This window comes from Chironomus tepperi, unplaced genomic scaffold (assembly GCF_022539635.2).
Source record: "Chironomus tepperi strain 1889 unplaced genomic scaffold, CSIRO-AGI_Ctep_v1 contig_196, whole genome shotgun sequence".
NCBI classification, from domain to species: domain Eukaryota; kingdom Metazoa; phylum Arthropoda; class Insecta; order Diptera; family Chironomidae; genus Chironomus; species Chironomus tepperi.
The window spans coordinates 1,450,775-1,475,290 of record NW_027226318.1 but is presented as its reverse complement, the minus strand read 5'-3'; the positions used below and the strand labels follow the sequence as shown (position 1 = coordinate 1,475,290).

Genomic DNA, 24,516 nt, shown 5'->3' with positions numbered 1-24,516 from the left:
AAATGAAGGATTAAGCTTATATCAACAATACGAGAAAATACTCTCGGCAAATACAACCTACATGTGTGTAAAGAATGTACAATTGAAAGCTCGTTCCATTACATGCTCTTTAAAAAAGTAAGAGCACACAAACGGCTTACATCCCTCTTATTAAGAGATGCGGTATCACACATTCTCGTAATTTGATATATTTTTATGTGAGGCGATGTTAAATACATGAACCAAAAAAATTATTTCAGCTACATCCAATTGTGATTGAAGGTTTTCAAACCCTCAATTTACAAGTTTTGTGGATGTGAATTAAAAACTCACTCGTCATTATTTACAGACGACCTTTTCATGGCCTTTACTTTTTACGTCAAGCTTTCTCATTAGAATGAGTAGTATGGAGATGAGAAGCATACCTATCAGATATGAAATATAACTTTTCGTTCATAAAAAGACATCCTTTTTTTATTCTTTCAGAGATAGGAAGGAACGATGTTTTTTTTGTACCTTAAAAAAATATAAATCTTCTTTATGTAATGTATTGGAAAGGAGTTGAATCTATTTTTATTTCACTTGCTTTCTACTGATATATGTATACTCAAATTAATTCCTTTCTTGTATATTTAACTTTTTCATAGCACGGTATTTTTATGTGATTTTTAAGTCTTATGGGGGCATTCGTAAATGATTTGGATTTATGGGAATTTCTTATGTGTGCCTTAACCGCAGTGCAGGAAGTTCACTGTGATTGTAGAACAGGGATTAGGGTTATAAAATGCAGTCTTGTCCAAATTATGGCACATTTTGGCACAGTATGGACAACACTGGAAAAAGGGACAATAGTTTCTATTGGCGATCAGAATCGCTGTACCTCCAGCTCTTCTATTGCTGTAATAACTACATAGCATCAGAACTATATCTTCATTACTATAATGGCATCTTAATCTTCATTTTAAACAATTAAGCTCCGATGACTCTAATTCTATGAAATAAAGTCTCTCTCACTCGAGTGACACAAAGTGCACAAAACCAGCTATGTATATGAAATGCATATGTTACTCAATTCAACTTCAAACCACAGAATCTTGTGTCATTTGAGTCATTACCCTTAATATTTCATTAAATTGTCTCAAAGCTTCAAAATCATATGCTTTTTTTATAACTTATACATCATAAACAAACAACCCCATAAGAAAGTCGTAAAGACGAAAATTCTCACTTCGAACTTCCGTCTTCTCGTCTTTAAAAACGAGTTATGCAAGACATTCAACATTCTTTGGTTGATGCTGTAGTGAGATTTATGATTATGCTTCCATTCACTGCATACATGTGAGATTTACTTTTATTCGAATGATATAAAATATCAATTTCCTTGTACTTTTATCTTTATATGCATTCAGGCATGCATCGTAAGAGAAGCTTTCATGCTGTTGGTTAGTTTGGATGTCAAAAGAGATGACGTGAAGATCTTTCTAAATCTTTGGGAAAATCTTTGCATTTTTGCCGTAAAATCAGTTGTCTTAGTGCCATCAGAGCAACCTCACGTATTGTCGTTAATAACGCGACGTAGCGGTGCTCTAGCGAACAGTATGAGGAAGTAAGAGGGATAAAAGCTCACAATCTCTGAAGCAGGCATGACTTAATCTTCCTGGAAGTCTTACAATGTAAATTAGACTAGAATTTTCTTCAAAAGTCAAAATTTAAGGAAACTTTTTTAAGTACTTTGTTCTAATTTTAATGACAAGTAAATGGCTACTTTACAAAGTTTCATGTTTGTGCCCATTTTATGTTGAAAAACATTCATAAAGTTTAGTCATAACATTCTCTAATACCTTTAAAATTGTCTTCTTTAGAACCACAGAACTTTCATTACATATGTCTTAATTAAATAATTCCTTATAGATCCATTAAAATTAGTTAAAATACAGTATATCCAATATAGATAAACATTGTCCACATCCTATAAATTGCTATTCCCTTGGTTAACCTTTGACTGCATTTACTTCATGAATATTTTAATCTAATGGATTTATATCCTGAAAAATGCAATGCCTAGTACAATTTAAAGCTGTTATCAGTCTTTTTCCAGCCGGAAATTGAATCAGTCAGTCAGAACACATTCTGCGTATGACTGACACCATCATGAACATACAATTTAATATTCCTGGGCTTTGCTTTAAATAGCAGCGCGTACGCAGATAGCATGTTATCCTATAAGAATAATTAAAGTTTTTGTATTGTCTACAGTCAATAATCTATAGCCTAATAACTGTCATTCCACCTTAAATCACAACAACAAAAGGCAAGCCAGGAATGAAATTTTAATCTCCAAAAGGCGTAATGATTGTTATTACGTGACATAATAAGGACATTGAACAACTACTGAATATGAGTTTTTATGAACTTCAGGCAATGAAAATTTCTTCATTTTTTTATTGATTTTTAAACTGTAACAAATAAACTATTTAAATGTTGGTAAAGACATTGAGAGTGAGTAGGTGGAGCATGCCTTAAATAAAAAATATAAACGATCGATTGTAGACTAGTTTTATAAAAATTTTATGATGACTTTTTGAAGGACATGCATATGCTTTACGTCAGTAAATTTTCTATTCCCTTTATCGTTGCTCATTTATGACTCAAATTGGATGTCGAAAACAGACAAAATATTTTTCACAGTAGCTTAATATATTAAAAATCAACAGATGGAAAATTTCCTCGATCACGTCTTTTTATGTTTTGGATTTGAAAAAAGAACCCAAGCTGCACAATGCCAACTACTCTCGACTTCCAAAGGTGTTCCTTATTTTAGTAAAAATTTGGTTTATTAATACATTAGAAAATTTTAAATTTAAATGCTTTTTGATTGCTCTGCAAGCTTAAAACAGTTGAAAGCATAACTTTGAGGTATAAAGTAACAAAAGATCGATACCATGATATGTAACTATGTCCAGAAACTCCAAATTTTACAAGACAAATTTCAAATCAGATGTAAACAAAGATTTCAAATTTTGAATTTTGAGCTTTTTTAACAGACAAAATTGCTATCGAATACAATTTAAGGTTAAAAATTTGTCATATCGTGCTGTTCGGGAAATTGATTTGATTCTCATTCATATGGAATTAAAACCACATAACACATTCATGAAAAGGAAGCTATTGATGGGCATATTATAGAAAATTTAATAGGATTTTTTCCCTACTTTATAATCCATGACATGATTTCTTATTCCATATCTTGCCTACAGTTCATTTTAAGAATTCTCATATGAGTAAGTAAGAGGAACTTGTGTTTATTGTTTGAGCTTTAGCTTTTCTCCCTTACTAGACGTTTTTTGTTGATGGATTCAATCTATTGATGTACACAACTGAATGCTTCATTAAATTCTCTCGTTCATCTAATTCTGGTGAAAATTTACGAAATGAGTTTTGCTTGATTTTTCCTTATCTCCACTCATTCTTTATTGATTTTTCAAGACATTTGCTTACATTTCCATCTGAAAATTTTTCAAGACATGGAAATAATCCTTTCAATTACATCTAATGAAATAATTTTGATTCTTTTTTTGGTTACCATGTCAATAAACATTTGAGGAGGTGTAGAAGAGCACTCAAATGAAATCTTTGCAAAATACGCATTAGAATTACGCAATTTGATACAACTTGAACGGATTCAAGATGGTTTTTTGTTTAATTTAATAAAGTTTTGAGAATTATTTATGAATTTATGATTCATTTTCGAGAAGAAATTGGAAAGTGCTGGATGTGTACTCATGATATGATAAAGAGATTTGTTGGAGTTTGATGATGTGCAACACATTCAATCCTAATGACTTTACACTCTCACAATGTCTAATTCCAAGAATTTCCAGATTCGTCTAAGCGACTTATTTTGAGGTTAAGAAACCTAACTTTATAAATACAAAATTGTCCTTAGAATTTCAACTAAGTATAAAATTTTGATCCATTTTCCATAATAATGATCTAATATGATTCAGTATCTCACCTCAAGACATAAAGAAATTGGAAAATTTTCGATTGATCTTTTAGCTTCAAAGCTTTAAATTTCCTTTTTTTGGGGTTTTCTTATTTCCAATATATTGGAATATAATACATAATGAGATTTTCTAAGATTTACTGACACGAAAATAATTTAAATTTATTGCCATGAGATGCACTGTGACTACAATGTTGCTTGGAAGCAGACGATGCTTCTCAATTGATTGAAAGACTTTTGACAATTCTGGACATAAATATCTATTGATTGACAATTTAGATGAGATCTAAAGTATGTCCGAGTAGTCAAAATTGAAGGATGTACATTCACAGAAATAAAAACATTCAATAATCCTTAAAATAATAATTTAATAAAATTGGTCCATAAATAAATTGCAAACTTATTGGAATTAAATTTAATATCTGATTGTTGCGTGGGTTCTGCCTTCAGAAATGTCAAGACTGTAATTATATTTTAATAATAAATTGTTCCTTAAAAATACACTGAGGAGCTCAAGTCAAATTGACTTGGTTCCTTTTCAATGCATTTGAATGCTTTTAAGTCGTTTGGAGTCGACTTGGAAGACACGACTTTAAGACAGTGGTGCACAACCTATTGTTTTACGCGACTCACCTTGGTGGCAAGCCTCGATCCTAGCGACACAGTACATATGGTTCATGGCAGTTGCGTGTGCCGCAGCACACAGGTTGCTCATCACTGCTTTAAGCTGAAAAGAAGCTCCTACTTAAAGAAGCCTAGTCTAGACAATAAATATCAGTTAATATCCATAAACTCAGATTAAACGATAGAACTGACACAAATAGCTTCATAAGCATTTTTTAACAATAGATAAGGATTAATGTCCTTCCAAGGATTTTGACGCTTTATCAATGAATTGCAAGCACATGTAGACATTTGTATAATCAGCTTGTTTTTGAATTATGGAACCAATGTCACGTGAAAAGAATCAAAAGCATGAATATTTTCTACCTTTTTTACTCCAATTATTTTACTTACCTTAAGCGTTTCTATGGATATACTTAACATGCCTTACCTTTTTCATACCTAATAATAATGATGATGATGATGAAACCCTGTAAGAATTATTAAATGCACAAGTACTTCTGTGGGATGTAAATTTGACTTTGAATAATGGATGACTGAGTACTAAATAACAGTCATTCTACCCTAACCAGCATCCACTTTTAATTAATTATCACTAACAATATACTCTTTAATTTCCAGCAGTAAGCAGTTGTAAAAGAATCTGTTCATGTATAACCATTGAATCCAAAAAAAGCTGATTAAAAATGCAAGCAATGAAACTCATCATCAACAACAAAATGAACTTAATTTGTATCAAATATCCATTAAAAGCATTTAAGATGGATAGAATATAAGTGCTGGTTGAGATGAATTTTAATTATCTAATATTAAGAATACGCTTAAAGCATAAAGCGTGCAAGAGCATTTGTGTGTGGAAAATACCTTAATTGCTTAACAACAGCAGCAGCAATAGAAACAAGTGACGACGACGGAATTAAACAAGAAGGAAAAAAACAACAGCATCTGAAAAACTCTTGCAGGCATTTTGCAATAGTTTATAGTTAAAGGAGACGAAACTGGCGGAAGGAAAATGTCGATTGCTACAATCCTACTATCATTTATTGTATCATGCTTTGGAATAATTGCAAATGTTTCAATCATCGTCTTAGTTATATTGACAAAACAAGTAAGTGCCTTGAACTTTTTCCCATCCCTAACTGTACGGGTCCGATGATTTATTGCTTTAGATAATATTGAATTTTTCAAAAAAAAAAAAAAGGAGTTGTAATTTCATGTCACGAACATCAATATACTTACTGTAAAAGAGTCATAATTGTAACAAATTGTTGTTACCAACAAGACACAAATGGAAATGAATATAAAATGACTATTGTAGACGAGACGAGAGAAATGAAATGAAATTGAATAAATAAATGAAAATATAGAGCTATTAAGTCGTTGAAGGAGCGCACACCTTGTTAAACTATGAATGAAGTTGCTGTCAGGAGAGAATTGCTCTTAAAGTTTGGGAATGAATGGCTTTAAAGCGCATTTTGATGGATATTTTGAAAAAACGGTAGAAATTATTTTGAAATATTGTTCACAGGTGGTCAAGGGGAAATCCCTTTTACCCTAGTCCATCAACTTCAAATCAAAGCTTTGCTTTAAATCTCAATCCATAAAAGTGAGAAAAGAGTAAAAACACACGCAGACAGAATGCAGACATAAGCAACTTCAATCTTTAAGAATGTGCATTAAAATAGAATTATGTCTTGTGCTCTATGCGACAAGACAAATAAATTTAATGAAAAATTATGTCGCATTATCTTCGCTGATAAAATAAAAATATATACATGAGAAACTTTTCTGTTTTCTCTCCCGCTGATGTTGAAATGCTAATGCATTTTTACAACTTTTCTGTTATTGCTCGGGATTCTCGGGATTTTCTCATGCATTGGACGTGCATAATATAATTTAGAAGAAGCTTTTTGCAAACTTTTGTTTCAATTCCAAGACATTTTCAAGGATTAGATGAGAATTGAAGAAATGAACATTAATTTATGGATTTATGACAGTCTACATCCTCATATCTGTTTCTTCCTCATTATTTTCATTAAAAAGTTCGAGACTTTTCTAGTTTTAATGGTAATTTGAGCATAATAATCCGAAAATTTAAGCTTCAATTTAAATGAAGCTATTAAAATGTCAAAAATGACAACATTTGCGTCATTACACAACAAAGTCGTACCTACCAATTAAATATGATGAACTTTAGGAATTTCCAACAAATTTTCCTCATAATAAACTTTTCAGGATGAATTTTTCCGCATTAGAATTGAAAATTCTTCTTTTTACATTTATAAAAAGTACTTACTTGCCACAGGGGATACATATAAACATTCTATATGAATATATGCAAGCATAAATATGAACATTTGTTTTTTATCCACCCACATTCATTATTATAAAAATCAGAATTTTTACAACGACAACAAAAATATTTTTAAAAGCTTGAAACTTTCATCAAGAATAAACAATTATTGGGTGATATTAATATAGATTGCTGTCGGCTGATTCTCATCATAAAATAATCATTCAAATAGACTTTTTTGGTCTTGTTTTTATCCCGAGCTATGCAAATGGAGAAAGCTTTGGGTTGTGCTTTTAAAGCTTCGCTTTTTAGGCTTTAAAACTCTGCTTTAATTGATTTTAAAGTTTAATTTTAAAAATTTAAAGCTTCGCTTTTATGATTTCGCATGTGTGCATTTTAAAGTTTCGCATTTGGGTATTTTAAGTCTTCGCTTCGAATTATTTTAAAGCTTTGCTTTTAAATATTTAAAAGCTCCGCTTTTCAGTCTTCTAAAGTTCTGTTTTAGGTTTTTTAAAGCTCCGCTTTTAAGGCTTTTTGAGATTCGCTTTTAAAGCTTTGCTTCTAATGCTTTTAAAGTTTCATGACAGAGCCTTCTTCATTCGTGTCGCTCGGGACTAAATTCAATATATCAAATGTGCTCGAAATATTTTTTTAATATCATCCGAAAATCCCAAAGGCTTTCAAAACTTTCAAAAAGCCTCTTTGCCTGAAAAGCTTTAATTTCAACCACGCATACTTCTTACCTTCGACTTTTTAATTTCTCTGCCTGCTTCACAACTTTTTCGCTTAATTTTCCAAATAGTAAATATTTAGTTTTAATCGATAAAGGTCCTTGGAAGGCTCAATTCACAATATTTAATTCTTGGAAGGCTGAATCCTCTCATTCATTATTAAAAAATTCATAAAAAGATCTAAAGGACATTAATCCTTACATTTATTAGTCATAAATATTAAAGAACTAGATGCGACACGTGAATAGCCTTTCAATGCTTACAAAAACTTGTTCAAAATTATTCATGCATTGAAATAAGTTTGATGAAGAGTCATGAACTAAAGAGATCAAATTATGAGTAAGTGGGAGATCAATTTGTAGCTGTATTGCATTCTAAATTTATTCATGTCCTGAAATTGATATGAGCAGGGTTGGAAGGGATATCAAATCGTGGGATGATGTCACTAGCAATGAATTGGAAGTAAATGTGGAGAAAATTACTGTAGTTGTCTGCATAAGCTCCTGCTGTGGCAATTTTATTAAATTTACAAAAAAGTAGCTTATGGCAAGTGGAACTGTTTTACAGTTGTCTGTTGCTCTTGTTGCTCTGTTGCTCTTGTGCAGTGGTGAATAAAATTTTTTGGATCAAGACACACCTTGGTGGTTAGTTTTGACCAAATCTATGCACGGCATGTGATATGTGGCATTTCCAAAAATATGTGGATGGCTCATTAGTGTGCCGCGGCACACAGGTTGTCCACCACTGGTCTATTTGGTTCCATATTGATAATATTTAGGTCAAATCCGACCTCTGCTTTAGAGTGATTGATTTCGACATTCAAATCCATTATTAGAATAGATTAAATGACTTCCAACCTTCCAGCAAAGATCCCCAACCCTGAAAATATCCATGAATGCGATAAAAATTCAAAAATTTCTTGAATACAAATATGAAATTGATTAAAATTCTGATCATTATTGATGCACATATTGATCCATTCGTTGACTATTTCATTCAACTTCTCTTCTTTTTTGAGTAGATAGATTCAATAATATTTAAGGATCTTCGCCCTTTTCTTTACTCTTTTGACAGCATAACATGAATACCTAATCATTTCATCTCTTCTCTTTTTTTTGGACGCAACTTTAGTTAAATTCACCAAACCGAATTTTGCTCCTACATTTAAGCATTGTATGTTTAGCATTATCGATCCTGTATTTATGGGCATTAATAAACAATTCCATTATACCATCATATATACAACGAGTTGATCTGGGGACACCGGAATCACTTGCTATTACAACAATCACAACAACTGCAAGTAGTATGAGTCTTCATAATCATTACAGTAATGCACTGTATTCAAATAGTTTTGACTATACGACAACAAAAACGATATTGTCTACGACAACAACATCAACATATCGTTCGTCATCAACTAGCGCTGCAACAATAATAAAAACCTCATCAATTTATGATTCCGTTTATAGCTTTAATGATTTATTAATTCACTTATTACAACCGATTGGTCTATGGACAATAAGCTGTATAAACTTTGATAGATATTATGCAATTTGTTCGCCGTTACATTATAACACGTTATTTACAACAAAAAAGGTATGTGTTTAAACAATAACTTCTATGTCTATATATCACCCATGTGTCATGATATTATTCGACATTTAACGACTGTCAGGGGTGACAGCCTATATTTGAATTATGCTTTAATATGAGGCAAGTTTGCCACCCTCCCCAACCTTCCTACTCACTCTGACTGTCGATAATCAATTGGAATGCCTAAAAGGACTGAGAGGACGGATGAATTGATAAATAATGAAAAATTAAACAAGGTCAATCGATTTAATTGATTCAAAATGATTAAATCAACTCGACAGATATACAAAGCTATTATATAAATTATTCATGATATTTGTACATCTAAAAATAAATGTTATGCCTTTAAATTTTATTTTTCCATTTTCCAATGCTCAACCTGCAACTTAATTAAAAATAGAAAAAAAGTAAAGAAATGAATAAATCAGTAAGGAATAAACAATTGAGTATAGCTGTACAAAGCTATATTCCTTCTTAGAAATGCTTCCTATGATGTGCCTTAAAAGACTGTGACCAAAATTACATTTTTATAGGCTAAATAATTTAGATGATTAGATTGCTAGACGTGTCTCCTTTAAAGCTATTTGACTCATATGGCAATTATTCCCCATTTGAGGATATCAAAAGATTACAAATATTTCATTTTAACCTACTTTATGCTTCATTTTAATTGTCTTTTAATTAAAAATTTGTATTGAAAAATTCATGTACGTAACTATTGGCTTTTTGGTCAGTGATTCTCAAACGGTGTGGCATAAGACTTTAACTGTTCAGTCTTATGAGATCCATAAGTAACTAAGCTAATAAGCAGAGCTCGAAGTCGTATCGGATTTTGTATTGAGAAGCCGACTTAAAATCGACTCGATTTCGACCTCTGCTAAGAAAATAGTCACGAGTGACTCTCATCAAACACCTTTGAGAACCCCTGACTTATGTTTCCACACATACAAAAATATTATATCCTTTAATTATCCAAATAAATATTTCAAGTTATAAATTACTAAGCAATTATTCCTTACCATTTGAAATATTAAACATGAATGCATACATATATGCCAAGAAGCAATATGAGGAATAAATGACACGTTAATGAATATAGGACATTCCATACATTTGTGTTAATTAAATAGATTTTCCTTCAATAATGAGCATTTTTTCCTTAATTATGTGGTAACTTGCTGATGTTAAATTACCATGATAATTATTAATCTGCCCGTCCGTCCTTTCTTTACCTTGAAAATTTCCTCGAGGGTAAAATTCCAAAGATATATTTCCTTACTTTTTTATCGTCTCACTGACACTGCTTTTACTGTCGGAACCATCTCATTTATTGTCCTTTTTTACGTTTTATAGGTTACAATATTTTTATGTAGCGGATGGATAATAATAATCCTTACAATATTTCCCGTATATGTGATGCTAATGATATCGGGTGAACGGAGTATAATGGGTGTTTGTTTTTTCAAACACATGGACGTGCAAAATGAATGGAATAGAAATCTAGATAGGGATTATTATTGGTTTGAAGTACAAATTCTTCTGACAACATTACTGACAATATTCTTGCCAATCACGTTGATTGTTGCCTGTAATATTCGGATACTAACAATAGGTAAGTTCATACCAGAGTGTGGCTTTCTCAATAGCGACCGTTAAATTTTTTCAATAATATTTTTTTTCGTAGTATTCAAATTTTTTTTGACCGTTACTTTTACTTTTCTTCGTAACGTAAATTTTTATTTCAAAATAAGTTGAGTTCGTATTGTTCGAATTTTTCGACAATCTAATGTCGAAAAACCCGAATTTGAGGCGGCCACACTCTGGTTCTTAAATTATTTCCCTTATGGATCCTTATTACCTTTCATGTTTCATATCAGCCAACTATCAACGTCATCGCATTGCAAGTGCAATTTATGAATCAGTCTTATCAGCACAAATTGCCATAACTCATCAGAAGAATCCATTTCCTCCCATACCGGGATTAATAAATCAACCATTTCCTCTAGCGAGCTTATATCCGCCAAAGCCAAATTCCTTAGAGATGCAAAGGAAAAGTCAGAAAGCGACTCTTGTCGTTTTTGAATTACTTGCTTCGATTATCATACTTTACTGTCCATATTACATCTTCGTCATTGTATTCAACTTCATACGAAAGTCAAATAATTCCTTTATATCAACGGAAACAAAGCAACAATATGAAACAACGGAGACTGTCTTAAACATAATCATCTATCTCATACAATTCCTTATGCTGTGTTCGCCAACGATAAATGCAATGTTGTATGGCTTCAAAAACAAAACAATTCAAGAGAATATATATAATATATGGCGTAAGCAGAAGACAAAGATTGAATTGCACTATGAGATACAGGCACGAACGCCATCAACATGTGGTTCACGTAAGGCTAGCCTGACAGAAGTAACAACAAATATGCCACAAATCTTTCAGCCACAGTTAAAAAGACAACTTAGTGAATTCTTCTTTGGCACTTCATCATCACTAACGTCACACTTGAATGATGATAATACAGCATTTTATTCCACAAAAATTTATCGTACGCCATCTGATTCATTATTTAATTCGGCAAGTGCACGACGTAGTTCACATCATGAATTCTTATCTCCACATTTTGATCCACTTGGTAAAATGCCATTACAGTCATCGACTGCCAATTCGCCTTCATCAATGCAAGCATCAACGTCGTCAGCAACAACAAAAAACGGCCTTACGCATAGTACGAGTAAGAATTTATTGAGCAACTTTAAGAAACTTATTGTTGGCGGTAGTAAAATTGATGTAACAGATGATGACCAATCATCAGCAGATGGCGGTATGCATTTTCCAAAAATATTGATTACAAAACATAGTGATAGCTTACTAACGACACATTCAACAAGTCGACGAGATTCAGACATTCAACAAGTGGCTGTTGAAGAAGAATTTGCTGCTGAACGTGAGCCATTGCTTACAACACAAACATACTCGTTAGAAAATGTCAATTCAAGCATGTCGAAAAATACGAGGAAATTTCAGACACTTTAACTTTTCCTTAAAATTCTCAGTTCCAACTTTTTTTGTTCATTAATGTTAATTAGTTTATATTAACACACAAAAAAATGATAGATAGGCAGATGATAAGCTCATTTTCTTCCGTCACGAATATTATATTCATATCTATCTGTTTGGATGAAGATGAAGATGCTAGACACAATCTAATTTGCATAAAATAAATCCTAAATAACCTTTCCTTAATTTTCATATATACGGTTATCGGCATGTAAGCTGCTGCTGTTCTGTTATTGGAAATTATTTTTTTATTCCCCCTGTGTCCTTGGATATAGAACTGATGTTATTTGAGACAGCCTTCTCGAAATTCCTTTAAACAATTTCGGTCTTATGTCAATAATATGCCCTCGAGTGAGGAGCTTAATCTGGAAAAATTTCTAAAAATATTTTTTTGATACTTTAAAGTAATGTGTGGATTGGAATTGGATATGTGATGGGGTTAGAGGACATAAAGTGATGCACTACATTGCTCTTTGTGAATCAGCCAATAATTGAATACATGAACTAAGCATTAGGCTCGATTGGCACACATTCCTCGATTGTGCCATTTTATTCCTATTTCCCTGCATTGACATCGCCGGTACCGAGAACCTTAACCTTCAATAAATCTACCTAAACATTTCCAAGGGACTCTAAATGTGTAAGCATGCTTATGCATCAGAAATCGAGAAAAATTATACTCGGAATATTAAATTGTTTACTACAGCTTTACATTACATTTAGTGACAATGTCCCTGAACAATAATGCTCACTTTGCTTTCACAACTTCCCCTATAGTAAATTTCAATTCTGCACTCGAATGATGACGACCACAGATTTTTTTCATTTCTCGAGAAATTTAATTAAAGTTACAGAGTCCATCTTGATATGAATGTCTTTATCTCTGTCCTGCAGTGTTCCTTGATTTCATTCAATTGGATAAATTAATTAAATCAGGGAAGTTTTAATTTATGGTGAAATTTTAACGATTAAATTAAAGGAATTAATTGTTTTAATTTATTTCAATCAGGAACAGAGTTGTTGATTGGTCTAAATTTGAGCAATTTTCTGAAGATCAATTTTTTGAGAGCTTTTTAAAAAAGCTTCCAAAAAAGCTCAAAGTTCAAATCTTTGTTTACAATCTGAAATTTGTTTGTTCTTTTGAAATTCAGTCTATTTGGACATAATTTCTTGTCATATTATCGATCTTTTGTTAGTTCATAGCTCCAAGTTGCGTTTTAAATATGTTATGGGCTTGTAAAATGACCAGAAAGTGTTAAAATTTGCAATTTTGTAGAGTAATTTCTAAAGTTCAAAAATAATCAACTTTCACATTTTTTATTTCAAATTTGTACTAAAATAACGATAATTCTAACCAAAACTCAAGTCAACAACTCTGTATTGAAAAGGAAAACCAAAATTCAAATCCCAAATGTAAGCCATTAATCCCCAGCTTAATCATTTTGTAACAAATTTAATCCAATATTTTTCACATCTTACCTAAGAATTTATTTTAATTTAAAAACATGACATAAAAGGAATCTCATCGAATTTCCATCTCATATCCAATAACAAACACGAGCAGAAGTTTTAAAACGATACCGCTTGATGCGCATAATGTTATCATAGAGAATGATAAATGAGAAACGATCAGTACTGTAAGGATAATTGATTTTTTTACGTCAATAAATCATTTTTCATTTTTATTTTTTTACATTATGACACTCTCCGGTCTCCCACCTCCATATTACGCCCGATTTGATCTCATCCATAAAGTTGTTGTTTATAAAAATTAAACGAACAGAATGAAAGGACAGAAAAAACAATAAATTTTATACTCATTTTACGACAATTTGTCATATTTCTGATATGGAAAACCTTTTTACTTCTGTATCTGTTCATCCATATCCGAAATAACCTTAAAAAAGTATTTTGTTAAGGACAAAATCAATAAAAAGACAATCGACTCTCAATTTTACACATATATTTCATCCTTTTTACTCGGTGAAGGTTAAAAGCCCTCCCGATTCTTATTTTTCTTTTCTTTTCAATAACAAGGTGAATCTTGAGATTTTAATACGTAGTTCATGACAGCATGCAGATGAAAGGGACAGGGAAATGAAGGAGATTAAAAAATATTCACAATTTTTAAGCTTTTGATTATGAAAAGCTTTTTTTTTAGAAGAGCTTTTAAAAATATTCTTATTAATTGAAATTCAGACACTGTAGCTGATATCTATGGATTTAGTTGAATGTTGAATTTTACTTTAAATTTACATTGAAAGGATTTAGTTTCATTCTAAATAAACTGATCAAAAGCTTTTTGATGATTGGTCGTTGTTATTCATACAAATTTTACATTGAAAACTTTTATCAAACATGCTATTTGAAGGATTTAGTAACCTTTGAAAAATTGTGAGGATTAAGCATGTTTTTATGAAAAATAAAAACTTAGACAAACTTTTAAATTCAAGCATAAATTTATACAAGGTATTGAACTGGATGGGTCGTTCACAAATGACGTCTGTAAATTGATTAAGATGCTCAGGGTGGTCGATGACTTTTAAGAGAGTGGGAATGGGATTATATTGTTAGCAGCAGATTAGTAGAGCTCAAAGTCGACTCAAATTAACTTTGAGGTTAACCAGACTTTGAGGTTAGGGTAGATTTGTTACTAGACTAAGTAACTTCAAAATGACTTCTGAGATCTACTATTATTGCTTGAAGTTCTATAATCAGAAACATGAGTATCATTACCTTCTCGCAAAGCTTAAGAACATCACATTACCAACTCCCATGCAAACTTACAGACGTTATAAAATACAATAATCAGCCCCAAAAGTTTAATGAGCTTAATTTTTTTCATTTATTTATTTTACCGGTCATTAACAAGGAAAAGTTTAAGAAAAACTCGAAAGTAAATAAAAGAAATATTCTAATTCTGACTAATAAAGGTCACGGGTTAACATTCTTCTGCTTTAGAATTTACAAAATATATAAAGGTGTGGGTTTTTGTTGAAGAATTGTTTTCATGTTCCAATTTTTCAATTTTTTCCCTTTTAGCTCTCTTAAATGACTTTTAAAAATTCTTGTAAAATTCCCACGTTCATCGTTCTTACTTTTAATTATCTGTTGGCTTTAAAATACACAATATTTTATGGGTCATATGAAAGTATCATAATACATCGTTCACTAATGACGTCTTTTAAATGAAAGAATTTTTGATCCTTTTTCAAGCCTTTTGTCTTGTTTTAGTACAAATTTGAATTTTCTATATTTTAGTACAGGATCAAAATTTAATGAAAATTGCAAATTTAAAGACTTTCTGTACATTTTACAAGCTTATAAAATTGTAAATTCAATCCGTTGAGATGTAGATTAACAAAAGATCGATAACATGACGAAAAATTATGTTTGGAAAGACTAAATTTGGAAGAAAACAAAGAAATTTTAGATTGTAAACAAAGATTTGAATTTTGAAATTTAAACCTTTTTGAAGGCACAAGATTCTTAAAATTTGAGTTTAAATTTAATTTTAAAATTGGTAAAGAAGCTCAAATGTCTTTAAAGATTTTTGGAACTTAAAAAATAACATGAAAAGTCTTGAGAAATTCTTAATGACAACAACTTTAGGAATACATACCTTAGGATGAGACCTAAAGTTAGTCTATTAGACGTCATTTGCGAACAATCCCCATGTGTTACTACCTATAAAAGCAAGTGCATTTTATGTTTAAAATAGTACATTTTCTTAACAAATTAAATGACAATAGTTTCATGTATTTATTTAAGATCTACACGACACTACTAGATATAAAATGCAACAGAATCGGTGATATGAGAAGATTAACAATTCATTTTAGTTCTGTAAGAAGAACTTAAAAAAATGTAGAGAATTAATAAAACATAGTTGAGAATATTGCCGTTTATTGACATTAACAGAGTTCACATGTATAGAGGCAAAGAAGCTATGAAACTTATCGTTGAATGTTCAAATCAATCAAATATATAAGAAATAAAAAAGGATAGAGAATATATACAGATATTTTTGTACATATACATAGATGAATGTGCAAACATTGTGATGATAATAAAAAAGAAACATATACATAAGATCTCATATATCAGTTCCACTTACTTACTTAGATAAATAATATTTAGTATTAATAAATAAATAGAATAAATAAATGTTTCCGAGCTTATTAATTTCATTGGAGGAAACTCGACATATAAAGTCATGATATTGTGACAGACAGCATATACATAAGCATTTAATATTAATCTATGATGTAAATATCATAACTTCAATTTGTTGTAACTATGACATCGGCATTTGACTAATCATCTCATCACCATCATCTTCTCCTTCCGTTTTCAATCATGTACAGTTTTTTTATTTGATTCTCCTGACATCCATCATCATGTAAAAGTTATTATCGGTATACATGCATCTGATATGTTAACTATTATGAACTTTTTCATTTATCCACAATATTAATAACATTTATTCGATTATACAGAAGAAAAAATAATATGAAGAAGTTTGTGGTTACTTTGTAAAGGACATAAGATTGTAGGACGTTTATGCTGTAGCGCATTTTTCATCTGTTTAGTTTGATTTTGACGTTTTGTTTTGGTTTTTTAAAAGCTTTCAAATGTTAATGCATTAAAACCCTACAAATTCGTTATACAGGCTGTCAAAACATTACAAATTCTTTCTTAATCTATACAAAACCATACAAATTCTTTTCAATATTTCAAAACCATACAAATTATTTTTAAATTTTTCAAACTTAAAAAATCCGTTAAATTCATTAAAACTAAAACTATCCACAACTGACCACAAAAAGTGCGCTCAACTATTGAATGTAATGAAAAGCATAAGAAAAATTCTTTGTGGAGGTGGTCTCAATTCATTTATGATGAATAAAGAAGAAGAAGAAAAGAAAATTGTTGCGTTTGTGCCATAAGAAATACTCTCACGTCACAGCTGCAAAAGCGGAAAGAATCTCTAATCAATCTTTAGACTGTTCATGATATAAAGAAGTTTATTGTCACAATCATGAGAGGGGATTTATACTATACACTCATAAACGATAGAAAATATATATATATATATTTTTTGAAATTTAATCTACACATCATCGCCATGCCATCTTGATACTAAATGACAAAATAATTACTAATCTAATATTGAATGTAGCTTTAAAAATGATGGAGATAAATTCTTTTTTATTGCAGTTGTATTTACACTTTTTCTGTTTATTACGAGGGGGGTAACATGGTTGGAATTTTTGGAGAAAAGATTTCTTGGATTCAAATTGCTTTAAATTGTAGGAAATTTTCAAAATAAATCCGAAATTAATGAAATTTAATTTAAATTTTAAAAAAAAATGTTATACTTCACAAGTGATAGCAGAAAAAATCAAAGCAAATTTGAATCAGTTCATAACGAGCAGGATTGAATCCGAGTCGACTTCGATCTCAAAAATTCAGCTTTTTCCAATAATTTCAAACTATGCTACCCCCCTCGATTTAATATTATTATTTTATGAATTTTAAAATACAAACTTGAGTGCATGAAGTTATGAGGTGTAAAGTTCATAAATAAAGAGAAAAAATTCAATTATATTTTACGAACGAAAAGCTTTTAATAAAATAAAAAAGGATGGCCACAACATGTAATCAAATATGTTAGGAACCAAAAAAAAATATGTAAAATGTTAGAGCAAATAAAGAAAAATTCACTGTTGAGACTTTATATTTATTATTACGCTGTTCAGATAGACATCATCATGTTGTTCATACACACACAAAAAAAGTATATAAATGTATGTTGGACTTAGTTAAATTGTTTACCTCAAGTACTACTTTAGGACCCATGTGAAACTTTATTTTTATATATCCTTCAAAATGTTATGAGAATTTTTTTGTTAATTAATTATTTATTTAGGATGTACGTATGTATTTAAAAATTAAAGGTAGAGAGAGAGCGTAAAAAGCATGAAAATATGAACAAAAAAATTCCAATCGAGAATAAATTATGTACGAATTCAAAAAAGCCAATCCAAAACTATTTATATTTTATGTGGTTATTATTGTAATGAACATAAAATTTAAGAATTTAATAAAAATGGAAAAGAAATGGATAAAAAATTGAGACATGAAGTATAATTTAGACTTTTTAATCAATCTTTACAGACTCTACATGTCAATTACTGTTATAACGTTCATTTCAGATTTGAATAATATTTATTGAACTTAGTTGAAGACCCCTTTTTCATAGTAAATGTTCAGTCTGCATTTAAACTCGGAAGAATAAACATCACTGCAAATTTATAAATCCATAAGGAACTCGTTTTGATTAAACTACATGTAGACAGCTACTAATGGCATGCTCCTTAAGCTGCCAAACATTAAGATCTGCATTAAATGAGCATTTCAAGGTTTGAAAATGAAATTTTACAACTTTGTTTACAAACAATTGAAATTTCTGTTTTTCACTGAATTTTATATCAAAATAAGCTTATTGCTTATCATGCAACTGATCATTGCATGTTGAATAGCTTACGCTTTGATGCTGAAATGATCCAGTACACTGAAAAGAGTTTAAAAGATTAAAAATCTACGTTTGACAATCTAGCTTTTGTTTTTGTTCTAAAGCATCCAGTTCTAAATTTAAATCATTGTTCTAAAATTAAAATTGACGTATTTTTGATAAAATCTTTCAAAATTAGTCAGAAATACTCATTAAAAAGGTTAATGCCATCAAAATACCTAGAAATTTGAGTCTTATTAGAATTAATTTCTCTTAATGAATTGGTGTCAATTCTTAATTTAACAGAAACCTTTTTTTCAAAAAAGCTCTCGTAGCCCTAAAAGGTATCAAATTAACAAGTTGTGATTTCTCACGGGATATTCACTCATTTTCAAGAAATTTATGAATAATTTTAGCTGAAATGAGATATTCCAAGATATTCTTTAATCTGAATATAATCCTCAAAGCTATTTTAAGAACATGAGAAAAATCTCGTAAGAAACGTGATGTTTCAAAAAAATATGATAAACATGCTTGTCATTCCTCTCATTTCAGCTAACATTGTTTTTGTCATTTTTAAGTTCAAAAAGTTAAAGCCAAAAGATTATTATCAACAAACAATTCCGATTCAATGATGTAGGGAAGTTAGGTGATGAAAAGAGCTTAAAGGTCGAGTAAAAAAATATTTTTTGACAGTTAATGAAATCTCAAAAGATTAAAAAGGTCCACAGCACTTCGTCATTTCACATTGTATGCTTCTGTTAATTTAATGGAAAATTGATACTAAAAATGAAACGCGACAAAACAGTCTATTTATAGCTACACATACACACACACCTTATTATAATTACTTCTCGTGATGTCTGACCTACCTGTATTAAAGCTAGATGGTAAGTCGTGGGTACGATAATCTTACCTTTAATTAGATGTATATACGTAGAATTAAATGAGAAAGAAAAATCATTAACGCCTACTAAGATGCTGGAAAAAAGGAAGAGTTTTTTGGCAGGGGGTGCATTAATTAATATTTTAATTGTGAAGCCAACAAGTGGTTGAATTCTTAAAAATTGATAAATTCAAATTTAGAAAAATCGTTAAATTTTGAAATACTCAAATAGTTGAAATTCAAATTTTTGAAAATTGTTAAAATTCAAAACCAACAAACTCAGAATTTTTGAAGCAATTCAAAATTTTGAAAATCGTTAAAAATTTGAATATTTGAATTTTTGAAAACCGTTAAAGCTTAAAATCGTTTAAATTTGAATTTTTGAAGCAGAAAAAGTTCAAAATTTTGAAAAACGTTGAAACTAAACTTTTAAAATTTGTTATATTCAAAATTTTGACAATCGTTAATTTAACTAAATTGATGTCCCCCTGACAAAATTAGAATTGTGTAATATCACGTAATCGAATACAAAAGGTTATATTTACTGTTTTTGTTTTCGTTTTATTGATTAATTAGCTTATTAATAGAAAATTGGAAGTGAAATTTGTTTTTTTATTTCCTTACTCCAATTAGCAAAGATATTGCAATTTATTAATGAACCCTACTTAGAAAAATTTATTTAGTACGAGTGTAATTGAATTTGTTTTTTGGTAAAATAAATAAATAAATAAATCATGAAATTATTCATAAGATTAATGTTTTTGTTCATGTGAGATACATGACGGTGCTCTTGAATAATGAATAGTAAGCTTGAGAATTGTTAGGAACATTGGTGCTTATTAAAGCACAATTAATTTAAGTTTTCAAGCAACTACTTCCATCATTCAAAAACTAGAAATGATTCTATCCTAATTTATTCATCTGAATCTAGGAACAATGTTTCCTGTTATATGCAGAACTTTTTAAACACATTGCATCCATGAGGGTTTAAGGATAATCTCATTTCTACGGGAATTATTCAGAAAATATGAATCTTTTTTTGGTTATTTAGCTGTAGTTATGTATCATAAAATTATTTCACCTTAGAGCTACTTAAGTTCATATTTCACATAAAGTTACTATCAAGTGACATAATATATATTTTATTTGGAGCACATGCTAATGGTATATTGAATTATTTTTTATAATCTTTTGGTTTGCTTTGAGAGGTGCTAATGAGATTTGAATGATTTTAAAATTTTCAATCGAAGTTGGCTTTGAATTTTATTGAATTTCTAGATTTCATCTTACTTTTTCCATTTAATTGATGTTAGAATCGTAAGTGAATAGCTAGAATCGACCTTAGATTGTTAATTCAATGTAATACATAGTTTACATCGCTTGAAAATTATGACATTCAAAATCTCACAACACCAACTCACTTTTTCTAAATATATATTACTTTTAAGAAGCTCACAAAGTTAGAAAATATATGTACTGTAAGTTTTCTTCCAGATAAATATAACTGTTTTCCATTTCACTTCACAAATTTGCTTATTCTTCTTTTAAAATTACATAAAATACGAGCTAATAGTAAATGGTAAAGAAAACAATACCCAGCATAAGTGAAGCATAAACACACGAAATCACATTAAGTTATTAATATTATTATTTACTCTCGTTTCACATCAGTTTTGCCATTTTTAAATTATTATTTGAAAAATGTTAAGTTACTTGATCCATGTTTAATTACAACCAATAGTTACTTAATATGCCTGCCGTATTTTCATTTCAATTATTGCATTCCTTAATCCTTTTTCTTTTTCGTATGACTTACAAAAATTTAATTCTTCATTTTCGTCTTTACTAAATCAATATTTTCTTTTCAAAAATAAATAAATGTTACATGAAAATATTTATCTTCTTAATTGTATCATTAAAATTATCATAGCTTATGAACTAATCTATTTATTGCAAAAAAATCTCTTTTTTCTATATCATCTTTTGAATTTGAGTTAAATAGCTTATAAATGGGCTTAATATTTAAGCACCCGTAAAGAAGGTATGGTGACGATTTTGCAGATTTTAATCCTTTAAAAGGTAAAGTTATGAAAATTATGATTTATTTCACTTCCAGCAACCAATATTGATAAGATTTGGATTTTATTCACTTTCAGCAACCAATATTAATCAGATTTAGAATTTATGAAATTTTAACGTCTCAAAAATATTTGAAAATTTCAAAATCAAAACGTAGTTTTTGTCCCTTTTTTCATTGTTTACAATATTTTAGTTTTCTTTCAGATTTCGAAGAGTAAACATTAAAAATTTATTTTAATTTAATTATTAGCATTTTTACTAACTTTCAAACTAATTAAGGGACATTTTAAGTTCCGATTATCAAATTCAATTAAGTAAACAAATTAAAATCTTGTAATCTCTTGAGAATTGCAAGAAAGAATGAATTTATCCACGTATTAAATTGACGAATATCAATGCTTTAAACTCGTGGTTGCTGTGGTTTTCTATATCGGAAATCCCGCCGAGAAATTCAAATTATTGAACAAAGAAACCTTTTTTTCCATTTTTTTAAAAAGGTTCATCTACAAAATCGTCCAATTATCATAAATAAGCTACAAAATCATTAATCTATATGTGAATTTTGACTTTCACGAATTAATGAGCATCTGACAAGCAGAGCAAAAAGGTTTAATAATAAGAATCTCGTTATTTAATGTTGTAAACAGTTTGTTCTTTGATAGAAAATTATTAAATACTATAGCGACCATTTTATTTATCCTTTATGGTAATATAGAATGAAAAACTAAAAAAATCTGTTGACTTACTTCCTTTTTTTTTGGTTTAAAGTTTCACCTTTTTTTAAATTCATTAGATATTCACGTTATGTGAAGTCTGTGTATATGCATTAATTAGATTGAGTCTAATTTAGAACCAAAAAAGTTTGTAATTAGTTTTTATCCTTCTTCTTCTATGCCTTAAACTATTAAATACTTCAGATCTCATTTAAATGTTAAATGTCAATTTACCAAATTATTATGTAGTAATAAGTTCTAATTATATGTTCTTATGGTGCCTCATTATATCTACTTACTGATTCTCAACTGAACGACGATGACTTAAAGTAGCTGAAATTCTCTTGTTATAATTTGGTGATGACTGATGATTCATTGTAGCATTCTTAATGTTTTTAGCCAGCGTTCGGCTATTGAGCGGCGGAATGACAACATTTGGGTTAGCGATGCGTGTAGGTGTTGATATCATACGTTGACGATTTAATGATAATGCTGGTGATGAGCGATAATGAGTGCTGCTGATGGATCCATTGCTTGGATAATATTCACCATTTGTGCTTGGATTTGATGAGAATTGTTGTGGATCTTGATATTCTCCTGATATGCCAGAATCAATTTCTGAATCCAAATTATTGTAAGATCCAGCCACAATTAATGGTGATGGATCTGCATAATCTTCGTAATCGATGAATCCATTATTTTCAAATTGACCCTTTAATGTACACAATTAATTGCTCATTAGCACGATTACAGTCAATAAAAGTTGTTAATTTACCTTATTTGGATTAATTGTCAAGTTCTTCTTTGGTGTACTGAATGATTTATTCAAGTCATTAACACATGCTTGATAAGCCTTTCGATTGTAGTCAACAGCTTCATAATGATCTTCTTGTGGATATGGTTCTGGTGCAATAAAATGCTGTGTTGTTCCTTGTGGTGTCAATGTTGCCCACAAAACTGGTAATGGTGGATTATAAGCAGGCATTAATTGAGAATTTCCCATTGTATATCCAAGTCCTTTATTATTTCCATTTGCATCACGCTCCTTTGGATATTGCATTTGATGCTTCAAGTTTGTATCGTGATATGAGCAGTTATTCTCGCGACATTTAAGGAGTATAATTGCAAGGATGGTTCCAATGAACAGAACAGCACATACAATTGATATCAAAACAAAGAACCATGGCTCATCGATGCCAATGTTTGCGTTACGTGGGAGTTCAATAAACTCGATATGATCCGATTGTCCATTAACTGTGGATTTACACATAAATGCAGCAAAGCATGGTGCTGACTGGTTGTTGCCAGAAATCAATTCCGAGCTTTTTGGTAGGAGGAATGAGGGAAGAGGAGGTGGTGGGATGGTGAGGATTGAATTTGGTGGTTCTGCATTCACACAATCCAAACAAGATGTATGATCCTATGAAGGAAATCAGAAAAGTCGTTATAAGCACTGGAACTGATGAAATATTTAAGTATCTTGATGATTTTCAATTACTTACTATAGTCATGCTTAATGTCTACTACTTCAGATGAATTCAACTTGAACAATACACAAGAAAATTCACAAATATCCAGAGAAATTACTTTACAGAAGGAAAAGTCAACTATTTAGTGCACATGCGCAGAACAAAAATCGATATCCTTGTTTATAAATTTCTGAGAAATATAACATTTCCGTTGCACTCAATTACACTTTGTGGTATTGTACTGATTAATATTGCATATTCTGTTCGCGGATTGGGTTTTTTAATTAATTATTTTGTTCCATTGATTGATTTTTAATGAATTTCATCGACATGTTAGCCTGACATGGCATAAATGAATTTTTAATGGGAATATTTGTGGTCATAATGATTGGCATATTTTTATTAAATGATTTATATTTATAATGCAACCCAATTATTCACAAAAAGTCCTTAATTGATCTAATTAATAAAATGCTAACTTGCAGTTATTAACGGTTTTTTGAAATTCAAATTTTTAATCAATTCTATTCCTTGAATTAGAAATTTAAATTTTTGA

The 24,516-nt window shown here is 30.0% G+C and overlaps 2 protein-coding genes across 2 annotated transcripts; one reads left to right on the top strand and one right to left on the bottom strand.

Annotated features, from left to right (window-relative positions):
- Positions 1–5,311: 5,311 nt before the first annotated feature.
- On the top strand, positions 5,312–13,320 carry LOC139089944 (uncharacterized). The gene is made up of 4 exons (XM_070639601.1): positions 5,312–5,717; positions 8,765–9,232; positions 10,583–10,841; positions 11,107–13,320. The coding sequence occupies exons 1-4, from the start codon at positions 5,622–5,624 to the stop codon at positions 12,270–12,272; spliced, it is 1,989 nt and encodes a 662-aa protein (XP_070495702.1). The 5' UTR covers positions 5,312–5,621; the 3' UTR covers positions 12,273–13,320.
- Positions 13,321–22,062: 8,742 nt separating this feature from the next.
- LOC139089896 (uncharacterized) lies at positions 22,063–24,106 on the bottom strand. The gene is made up of 3 exons (XM_070639534.1): positions 23,994–24,106; positions 23,267–23,911; positions 22,063–23,203 (listed from the first exon to the last, which is right to left on the bottom strand). The coding sequence occupies exons 1-3, from the start codon at positions 24,000–24,002 to the stop codon at positions 22,787–22,789; spliced, it is 1,071 nt and encodes a 356-aa protein (XP_070495635.1). The 5' UTR covers positions 24,003–24,106; the 3' UTR covers positions 22,063–22,786.
- Between the last annotated feature and the right edge of the window lie 410 nt (positions 24,107–24,516).

Coding starts and splice junctions, on each gene's coding strand:
- LOC139089944 (XM_070639601.1), top strand. CDS start 5,622: ATGTCGATTGCTACAATCCTACTATCATTTATTGTATCATGCTTTGGA. Junction 9,233..10,582: donor CGTTATTTACAACAAAAAAG/GTATGTGTTTAA, acceptor TACGTTTTATAG/GTTACAATATTTTTATGTAG. Junction 10,842..11,106: donor TATTCGGATACTAACAATAG/GTAAGTTCATAC, acceptor GTTTCATATCAG/CCAACTATCAACGTCATCGC.
- LOC139089896 (XM_070639534.1), bottom strand. Junction 23,204..23,266: donor TGACAATTAATCCAAATAAG/GTAAATTAACAA, acceptor TGTACATTAAAG/GGTCAATTTGAAAATAATGG.